At 31.6% G+C, this 11,489-nt stretch overlaps 1 protein-coding gene across 1 annotated transcript in view; it reads left to right on the top strand.

The window, feature by feature from the left end:
- Positions 1-4,173: 4,173 nt before the first annotated feature.
- Positions 4,174-11,489, top strand: part of LOC106106003 (beta-1,4-galactosyltransferase 7) — a 9,353-nt gene continuing 2,037 nt past the window's right edge. Inside the window, exons 1-2 of the mRNA XM_013286524.1 lie at positions 4,174-4,455; positions 5,441-5,987. Of these exons, the coding sequence (XP_013141978.1) occupies positions 4,338-4,455; positions 5,441-5,987 (665 nt within the window). The 5' untranslated portion in view covers positions 4,174-4,337. The remainder of the gene's footprint in view (positions 4,456-5,440; positions 5,988-11,489) is intronic.

The following is an 11,489-nucleotide window of genomic DNA, read 5'->3' as shown; positions in this document are numbered from 1 at the left end:
TACGTTACAGAACATAGATGTAATAATTTTTAAATTGCATGGATACGGTCGGCTCAATAGGAAAAAGTTCCCATAGGTTCAATCAATCAGTGAACAGATCAGTTTAAAGGGAAACACCTATATTTATGCGTTTATCTTGTCAATAATTCGATATCCAAGATAACATAGACGACTACTGCCGCTTATAAAATCTTGCAACCGAAGACGCACAACGCCATCTAGGATATCCAAATGTAACTTATTATTTATTTCAAAATTTATATCTAATATTCGTTAATAGATGTCGCTGTTAAACACTTCTGAATATAAATGTATTTTTGAAATATTCCTATTTATTGTTTTGTTTTTATTGAATTAAGCTTACAATTAAATTTAACACGAAAGTCTTATATTAATATTTTTCCAATTAAATTATTTACTGAATTTGAAACTGTTAAAACTTGCACTTGACTTTTGATTTATAAATGCGAAAATAAAAAAAAATAACATGAAACTGCTGCATTTTGGAGGAAATTTTAAAAAAGGAACATTCGAATTACGAATCGGATCTTACAATCGACATTTCATACAACATCTGCGAACAGTCAACCGCGACTTAAAGCCCAAAACATAAATTACCGAGTTTAAAGTGTAACGGGAACTTAATGGGACGTACTGCGGCAACGAAGCTACCGAGATTAGTGATGGGTCGATATCGATTTAATATAATTAATAATAAAATCAATTAAATTACGATAAAACATACTAATAGCAACACGTTATTAAAATGGACGCAGTAACTGGCAGTAACCTTCAAGGCAATGTGACAAAGATGTGTTAAGCTTGATGCAGGCTGGATTTAGAGCCAAATTTACCTGAACTAGTCCAATTTTAAGTATATTACCATTAAGGTTCTTGTAGTATCTATGTAGTTAGTAGAGATTGTACGCATCAATTTTGATAATCATTACTTGTCTATACAAGCTAACTAGCTTTCACCCGCGACTCGAATTAAAACCTAAAGTGAGTAGCCTATGTGTTCTTCCAGGCTATCCTTTACATCTATTTCATTGAAGAAAATTTCATTGAAATCCGTTCAGCAGTTTAGGCTACAAATTCTAACAAACATCCATCCATTCATCAATCTACACTTTCGCATTTATAATATAAGTATGATTGAGAACAAAGTTTACGATAATTTTATATCGATATATTTATCACATCACTATAAGAATCAATCATAAAATTGTCGTTGTAAAACAATGGCGGCGCGTGTGGCCGCGGTGTGCGGCCATCGATATTAGCACTGTTACATTTACATAATAATTGTCCCAGATATCGATGTTTTTAATTTTATTTATATAAAAACACTTTTATTTAGTCATTTGTTATATCAACTAAATAAATAATGTAATAAATAGTATTAATTTAATATTAGAACTGGTAACTTTGAATTTAGAATATCCGTGTTCTATTTTTAAAAAGAAACGCCAGCAATTAATTTAAATCAAATAACCATAAGTGATTTTATTTTTATAGTAATTTCTTTAGTCAGAATCATTAAGTCTGTCTTTAGTAAAGATTTAAATCTACACTAAAGAACTGCCTAAGTATTAAATGAAAACAATTTTTTCTTTGTGACTTCTATGAGTTAAAATTTGAATTAACGTTATAGACTTTATTTAATTAAATATACCAATTTGACCTTTAATTTTGACAATGATATAAAAGTATTTTGATTATCAACAATAAAAAACCTCTATTAATGCTTTCGAGGTGTTACTAAAGAATTTACTGATCTTAATCATATTTGAATATCGCGACAATTGGGCCTTATGAATAACCTAAAATAATATACAGTTTACTCGAAATTAGTTCTTATCTTAACTGAATAAGGTTGAATTTTGCTAATCAATTCTATCTCTCGCGTGCAGACAACCTAATCTAAATACCCTAATTACTCGACACATAACGTAAATAGCTTTATTCAAATGGTGCCAACTCATGGCCAGTGTCGTTAGAAAAGAGTTCGAAATTCAAATTTTTTTTCTAATTGTTTTTCACAGACAACAGTGTCGTGTGTCACGTCACTACTTTAATATTCTTTTAAATAAAAAATAATACTGCATAAAAAAGTGAAAAGTCTTATCTATTCTAATTTCTAATCCGTATTTTTTATGAGACGAAGACATGTAGAACTTACAATAAAATACAAACGCTTTAAAATATCGTAATATAAAATCTTACTTAAGCTACTCAGTCAAAGAAACTATTCTTGTCAATTTCTTTCGTAATATCTCACAATACAGAATAATCGACGATTTTTTTTGGATGAATCGCCAATAATCGAATTGTTAACATCGATATCGATTCAAAAAATAACGTGCGTTTCCCGCCATTCTGTTAAACATGGCATTTACGATCGAACGCGCGCGTTTTAATGCCGGCGGATTAATTTAATATTTTGTAATTACCGCCCGCTCCGTCGGAAGTTGAACTTAATTAGAAAATGTTTTCTTACTAGACTATGTTTAGTGTTAACGTATTGTTAACGATGTTAAATTAATGTTTTTATATCGTGATTTATTTTCTGTAAATAAAATGGCAACATAGAATTACAAATTTGAGATGGAAAATGCGATTAGTGGCTAACTATTCCATTCCAGTGTTATTTCTATAAAATAAGGGTTAAAATAAATAAAAACACACCATTAGACTAATTGTATTCCTTTAATAAATAGGATAATATAATATATTATTCAATAGCTAGTTTTAAAATAAAACCGCTACGGGCGTATAGATAACAAACATCTTCTTTCTGTTTGTTAATTATTTTAATTACTCCTGAGCTAGTCCAAACCGTCAATTATTGTTTTAAAAATAAACTTTGAAAATGCCACAATACAAGTTCCGACTGCTTATTCTTAATTACTTATAAGTGAGACGTAACTCAAACTCAAACGTTGAAAGTAGGTATTTAGTGAACTTATCTTTAAACATAGACGTTGATGTATTGTTGGTGAAACGGAGCGTGTTTGTTTTTTTTTAATGACCGCCGGCGGCCCGGACGCTCGGCCGTTCAGCCACACCGTGTAATTAGTTGGGTATAAAAACTTTAGGTAATTAATTGTGCTTTGTGAAGCCCAAACTGATGCGTTGTGCTTATAAATTGATATTAATCGTTGACATTTCATGACAAGCGGTAATTGTGTTTAAGATAAGGGGATTAGCATGTTCTTACGACCGAAAGAGGTCTGGCTGGAAAAAAAATACGCTTTTTTTTTCTTTATTACTTTTTATTCTGATATCCTCTTTCGTGCATGATAAAACTGAATATTCGGCTACACAAAATAAATACTTCAGTTTTAAAAATTACCAATGAATCAAAAATATAACAGAATTGTTAAATGACAGAAGCCAATGCTTTTCTTTAGAAATTGTAGATAGTTAATGTGTAACGTTTGCTTTTTTACAAATGGCATGCTTAATTAGAAGTCATTAATTTAACTTGCGCACGGTATTGCGTGTGCGAGGATCGTTCCTAAGCGATTAATTAGCAATTCAAACAAATTCAGCTAATAACATCTAAACTCAGTGTACGATTATGTTTGTTTGAAATAAATGTTGATTAACAATTTGTACTAATCTATTTTTTATGTTAACTAAAAGTTGGTATTGCTGAATAAAGTGTGTAGGATGATGGTAAAGTGTTTTAGTTTTCCATGGCTGCTAATTCAGGCCAGATCTGTGGCTGAATTTTGATCGATACTAGTCATATGCTGGATCTGGATATAGCCAGAGAGCTATAAAGTCTAGTTACCAAGCACATTGCCGTCGACTCGAACTGCAAATACCAATTACTGTACGAGTAACCTAAAAATCGTATTGGCTCTGAATGTGTTAGGTTTAAACAGATTCTATTGTTTAAAAGTAGATATTTATAGCGATAATTTAAAAAAAATATAACAGTGAAGTTTGAAGAAGCAATTAAATTACGTTTATCGAGAAAATAATGTAAATATGATTACAAATGTATAAGTATTCATAGAATAAAATTTATTTTCATGTTAGATAAAAAAACCTAAGATAAAAATAATTAAATTACAAATATTCAAAACCTAAAAACTAGTTTGACTATCGCGGTCTTTGTAAACACAATTTGACTGTCATTCTATCAAATTCATCACTTGTCAAACTGACAGTAGCCATTCGATCTTTGGTCAGTATAGTGTTTTCTTTAAATTAAAAAAAATCGTAATGTAATTGTCAAAGACATGATATTATTAATTAAAATGTGATATTTAATTTGATATTATGAGCTTAGGTTGATGGATCTGTGCGTATAAATTCATTTATTCATGTACAGAAGTATAAATTTAATGGGGCATCGACTTAGCAGTTCAAAATGTCTCACAATTTGTTTGGGACTAACTTTTATTATGGGCTGCTTTTTAGCCTCATTGCCAATACAGAGCGGTAAGTATTGTGAATAAATACTTGGAATGTAAAGTAATATTTCATACACTGTTTAAATTACTTCTTTGTTGCCAGTCACTCAAATGTTTAGTTTTTTTTTTATATTTTGCCTAACTAAACTCAATATATAACAACAATCACTAATATTGCCAATCTTACTTGAATTATAAATGCAAAAGTTTCTTTAGATATCTCCGGAAGGGCTAAACAGATTTGGCATAAATGTAGAGGAAGAACACACAACTACTTAGTTTTTTTTTTAATTTTGCAAGGATGTAACCGCGGCCAAAAGCTAGTATAAATATAAAGATTAATTTTAATCTATGGTAATGTACTTTTATAAAAATTAACATATGATTTGAACATCACCAACTCATTTATTTAACATTTAAACACTGTATATCTAATAATATTGCAATTTGTTTATTTATTATTATTTTTTCTCGGAAATCTTGTTGTTAGTTTTAATTAATGGTTAATTGTTACTTTTTCTTGTTTGTATTTTTTATTCAAATGTATTTATTATGTTGCAATGCGTTTTTGAGCTGATTAAATGTTTATTATTATAACTACATATATCTTTATTGCTTATTTTGTATATAATATGTTTTGTTTAAAAATAAAGTAAAACCACCAGCACCACAGGGTGCGGAATCCGATGACTGAAGCAACCAGAGGTCAGAGTTTAGAGACAGGACTCCCCTCATTATGCATGTGGCTTCTAAAATAACAGCCTTTTAAAGGCCCTTAATCCAACTGCCTTATTTTTTAAAATCTTTGTTAGGTAAAGGGGGGATTTTTGTATTGAGAAAGACATGTCAATCCCATAGTGCTACTCTTAGATTTTAAGAACCAAGCTGGCATAATCGTACAGCCGCTACAGATGGTGGCTCAGCCAATGTTGACATAGTAATGTCTACATCAGATGGGTTAAGCTTCAAACTGCCTTATTTACTTTTTATTAATAATAAATTCTATTTTCCAGAACAAGCTCTTCAAAAATCAATACAATATGAAATCTCGTCACAAAAACATACAAAGAAACTAGCATTGATAGTACCATTCAGAGATCGTTTCGAAGAATTATTAGAATTTGTACCACATATGTACAGATTTCTCAACAAACAACGAATACCCTTCGAAATATTCGTCATCCAGCAGAAAGATAACAACCGTTTTAACCGTGCATCCTTAATTAACGTTGGATTTTTATACACAAGAGACAATTTCGATTACATCGCAATGCATGATGTTGATTTATTACCTTTAAATGACAATTTAAAATACAACTATCCGATAACCGGACCGTTGCATATATCATCACCACAGACACATCCGAAATACCACTATGAAACTTTTATTGGTGGTATTCTGTTGATCAAAAAGGAACACTTCGAAATGGTGAACGGTATGTCTAATAATTATTGGGGATGGGGTTTAGAAGATGATGAATTCTACGTAAGACTGAAGGATGCTGGTCTATCGGTTGTGAGGCATGATAAGATTGATACTGGGATTGAAAATACTTTTAGGTAAGTGAATTTTTTATATAATCTTACTTCTTACTAATATTATAAATGCAAAAGTTTAGACGGATGGATGGATAGATGGATGTTTGTTAGCGTTTGTAGCCTAAACGGCTGAAAGGATCTCCATGAAATTTGGCTCAGGTTTAGAGCATAGTCTGGAAGAACACATAGGCTACTTTTTATCCCTGAAATAGTTACGGTTCCCGTGGGATTCATTGATTCAGTTTTTTAATGTTTACTCGACCATTCTGCAACGGGTCAACATATCTTATTGAAATTTGGCACAGATATAAAACAAAGTCTGGAGTGCATGTGGGATAAGCTTCATCCCCGAGAAATGTCCAGTTCCCGAGGGATACGTAGCTTTTTGTAATTTTTATAGTTTGTATGATTTTTAATACCACGCGTACGAAGTCGCGGGCAACAGCTCGTTTACAATAATCGAAAGGCGAGATTGAACCCTTGACCTCAAGATGGAGCAGTACTCCAAACTTTATGCCCGGTTTACTTATTAGTAACAATTGTTTTGAAACTTTTTAACTGTCAGTAATTTGTACATTGGTTAAGTAACGTATCTAGTACCAATGTTTTTGTAAACTTAATCATATTTCATTCTAATATTATAAATGCGAAAGTTTAGATGGATGGACGGATGTTTGTAAGAGTTTGTAGCCTAAACGATTGAATGGATTTTGGTGAAATTTGGTACAGATGCAGAGGATAGTCTGGAAGAACACATAGGCTACTCACTTATGTTTTTTTAAATTCCACGCGGACGGAGTCGCGAGCGAAAGCTAATCTACATTAATGTAAAAAGGAATGATTTGTATTTTTGTATGTATTAAAAACTACTGGACAGATTCCAAAAATTCTTTCACCATTAAAAAGCTATGTTATCACTGAGTAACATACTAGATTTTTATTTTTTTTGTCTCCACGGAGACGAAATCAAAGTAACATCTACTCTTTTATATATGGTTTACAATAGTTGATAATAGTATAGCAATATTGAACCCTTGACCTCAAGATCTGTAGTCCGTACCCCAGATCATTATTATATTGGTGCTTTAGAATCATGTGTTAATATTCAGTAATGTATTTATGTCGATTATAGGTAACATTTGATAAAACAATCGCACAACTGTTGTGCGATTGTCGATTGTTTCGCAGCATTCAACTGTTTTGCACAACTAAAAATCGATAAATGTAGCTCCATGTAAACTCATAGGAATCAAAACGACTCTATAGAGTTATTTGTCAAAAGTATACAGTCAAAGGTGTCACGCTCTAAGAGTACCAATTTGATATTTGTTTTTGTGATTTTAATATGTATATAATTTACCAAATGTTATGTAAAAACATTGTAATGTCTGCATTGTCTTCAAATGTAGTTAACAGTGGGTCAAATATGACTACTAGTCACCTAAGTTACGGGCCTACCCTAAGTTGTTTAAGCCTCGGAGACTATTCAGAGTTCTGTGTGGAGGTAGTGAGATATTTATTGTTGGTTATAAGACTATATCGGTGAAATCATGCTGCTTGCTAATTTGCTGGTGTTAAAAACTCAATTTTTATCTTGTTTTAAATGTTTTAGGAATATAAAGAAATCAATATTTCTTTCCGTCAATCAATTTCTATTAAAAATACATTTTTCTATACTAATATTATAATGAGGAAATTATTGGTGTTTCTAAATGTTGAAATAACACAGAAACTATTTTTGTTTAAATTCTATCACCATTTCACATTCACATTCACCACCTTTGTTATCACTGAGTAACAAAGGCCATATTATTACTTTTTTTAATATAACGTGAACGAAGTCGCGTGCAACAACTAGTAATTTATATGTTATGAATATTTAAAATGTTAAGTAAAAATATTTCTAAAGATCAATGTAACTTTTTGTATTTTCTTTAAAAACTTTACTATAAAAACTTTAGTTTTGTAATAGGGAATATGTATTTTTTCTTTTTTTAACGGATTCTTTTGTTCTAAAATAACCAGAAAAATTTTGACGCGAAAATATTCCACCATTGAGGTAAAAGTATTAAAATTATGTTACGACCATTTTCGACTAAAACGCGACCGGAGTTGTCATGAGACGATTGACGTCAATCGTCATATTTAATGCATTTCATTCATCACATTCGCTCAGATGTCACTTCGATGTAAAAAACAACAAAGTTACTCAAGGTCAAAAAGTCAAAAATCGATTCATTTTTATTATTCCTGGTACAAATAAGTGGTAATTAATGATTCTATTCATTAATTTTTTATTTTAAAGTTGGTTTTGATATCGTGTTTACAGTAAAATACTTCAAGAGTGTATTTCTATATAAACTAACGTAAATGAACTGTGTATTGTCAACGCAGCGACGCCATATTAGATAAGCCACTTGCTTCGACCAATAGTGTGCGTTTTAGAACTAAGAGAGGGAATTTTGAAAAAGACACTTTTTAATGATTATATTTTGCTTTACATACATGTTTTTATAGTAATAAAGTATACTTAAAGAAAGTTTGGTACAATTTGGCGTCTTATGCATATTGCCTATTTGCTTGTTTAACAAATATATAAATGACATATGTAGTTATCTTTTTGGAATGTAAAATTCTTGATTAGAACCCTAATAATTATTCAACATTTATAGTAAATTACTATCAAAAAGTATTTTGTAAATTGAACGGGATGTTAAACTGGTTTTATCAACTTTATTACGCAAATGTATAATTTTAACTAACTAAATAACAATTATAATTCTAGCTACACTATTAATAAATGTAAATTAATTCTAAAGGTAAATAGTGTTACATTTGTACTGTTTTCCAGAATATCGTTTAGTTGCAGATTAAAATTTCAAAATTATCTTATTTCCATATTCAAAGACTAAGAACCTGTCCTACCAAATTGTAAATTGTCTGATAACAAGCCAATGTGATGGAAATATAGGATTTTCTTACCTTACCAGTGACGTCATTGTTAAGCTATCTGAGCCTCTATCAGCCAGAGGTGGGACAACCCCTAAACCTAGTAATAAAATTAAGTAGTAAGTGTCAATAGCCTAATAGTTTTCTTTAACCACTAACTAAGCTCTAAGCTTGTTGAAATGTTAGTAAATTAACAAAAATCCACTAATCATACTTCATACTAATACTAATATTATAAATGCGAAAGTTTAGATGGATGGATAGATGTATGGATGGATGGATGTTTGTTAGAGTTTGTAGCCTAACCGGCTGAACGGGTTTCGATGAAATTTGGTGTAGAGATAGTCTGGAAGAACACATGGCATGGCAACACAGGCTACTCACTTTGGTTTTTTTATTTTCACGCGGATGAAATCGCGGGCGACAGCTAGTATTTATTATAAAACAAATAAAATTATAATGTCATTTTATTGTTTACATTTATCTAATTATCAATTGAAAATGTCAAAATGACATGACATGATGTCAAACCATGGCAACCTTGATTCCTTGATGTTGGCAGCAACTTACGGTCTCTTTCCCTCATTAGGGTTTTATCCGAAATATTTCGCCCTAAGTTTAATAACGTGAAAATACATTGCCTAAAGCGTAACGAAAGTGTAGCGCACTTTATTAAAAGAAGAGTTATTCAAAAATATGCTGTGATTGCTGATAGCTTAGGCAACAAAGAAGTGTGTGTTTACGCTTTATTATATTAATATAGATATAAATTATCTATTCTTTACTATACTATATATGTATTCATAAACATACATAAACCTTCCTCTTCAATCACTAGCTATCTAAACATACAAATACAGACAGCGGAAAGTGACTTTGTTTTAAACTGTGTAGTGTTAAAAAATCGGTACAAAGTCGGAATCGCGGCGCAACACTAGATCAAGCATATACGTCCCTCTATGACATCTGTCAATGTCAATCAGTATTACGGATGTGTGTCATTTTGGCGGGAATCAGCAGACTTTCCGTGCCATTTGACTAAACTATCGCACCGTTTAGTCGCGCTTTGATTCCTATGAGCTTAGGAGCACACTACGATTTTTAGTTGTGTAAAACAGTTGGTTGCAAAACAATCACACAACAGTTTTATACGTTCTGAGTATCGAAGTATTTATATTACCAACAAGCTGTCCCCGCAAACTTCGTTAGCGCAAATTCAGACCACCCGTTACGCCAAAAAAGTAGCCTATACCATGCCTATCCATGTCAGCTACCCTGCTGTGAAAGTCCCGTCGAAACCGACTCATCTGTTTCGGAGATTATCCGAAACAAACGCGGTTTGCGGACAGACAGACTGGATAATTCAAGAATTGATGATCTGTAGATCAGTTCACTGTTATAGTGTGTCTAAATAAGATAGATTAGTTTGATAATGCATTTAAAATTTAGTAGGTTGTGTAAAATCAGTCATGATTTTCGATTTTTATTCTTATCGAAGTTGTAATCGATAGATTCATAGTTATAACTTATGAATAAAAAAACACTGTTTTCTCAAATTTATAATGACGTGCAGAACCATTACAAATAATAAGAATAAATAAATGTTTATTACTACTACAGCCGTACGTAATCGGATTGGATTTCGCTATTATTTCTGTCATCGCTAAATTCTCTACACTATAATCAAGACTAGAATTGTCCTCTACTTATAAGAAAATAATAAATTTAGTTGACTTCAATAAATATTTAAACCGAATATCGATAGTTCATAATTGTTCGCTGCGTGTTTGTTTCACTACTACACCTGTCTATTAAGTACGGCATTAGCCTTCATACAAATTGAATTCGATACTTCATATGCGTCATTTATCAAACTAATCTATCTTATTTAGACAAACTATACATGTAAAGCACATCAGTGAACTGGCTAACTCAGTTCATGCATTTTATTCTTATACGCTAGAGGTCGTTAAAATTCCATAACTGTCTGAATACCTCCATATCACATAAGGTATTTAAAGATAATGTTACTGGAATGACTAATTATAGTGAAATTCAGCAAAATACCTATAATAAATACCATTAAAATACTAAGACGAATATTTAAGATGCTCTAATTATTACAAATACTTATAGAATACTAGAAATTCAATATTTATTAACGTACTAGCTGTTGCCCGCGACTTCAGCGTCCAAATAAAAAATAATTAAAAGCCCATGTATCTCACTGTTAACGTAGCTTTTTAATGGTGAAAGAATTTTAAAAATCCGCCCAGTTTTGACTTATTTCAATACATACAGTGGTAGAGCCCGCTTAATATCACGACCACACAAAAAACAGGCGTGAAGTGGAAGCAATTCCGCGTTTCGTCAGATGAGTGTGGTGCCGGAGGTCTAATTACAGTCCCTTTCCCTTTTCTTAGAGGAATAGATGGGAAGGAAAAGTGGATTTGGCGGCGGAGGGGACGAATACGAAGAGAAAATTTCCTCTTTATGTGCGCCTCCTCCTCCGTCAATGAAGGTAGGCAACACATCTGCAATTATGGATGTTTATGGGCAGCGGTCGCTTTCCAT

Source organism: Papilio polytes, unplaced genomic scaffold (assembly GCF_000836215.1).
Source record: "Papilio polytes unplaced genomic scaffold, Ppol_1.0 DF822622.1, whole genome shotgun sequence".
Classification (NCBI taxonomy): domain Eukaryota; kingdom Metazoa; phylum Arthropoda; class Insecta; order Lepidoptera; family Papilionidae; genus Papilio; species Papilio polytes.
Note: the sequence above shows the minus strand (reverse complement) of the source record. Positions and strands in the feature narration are given on the sequence as shown.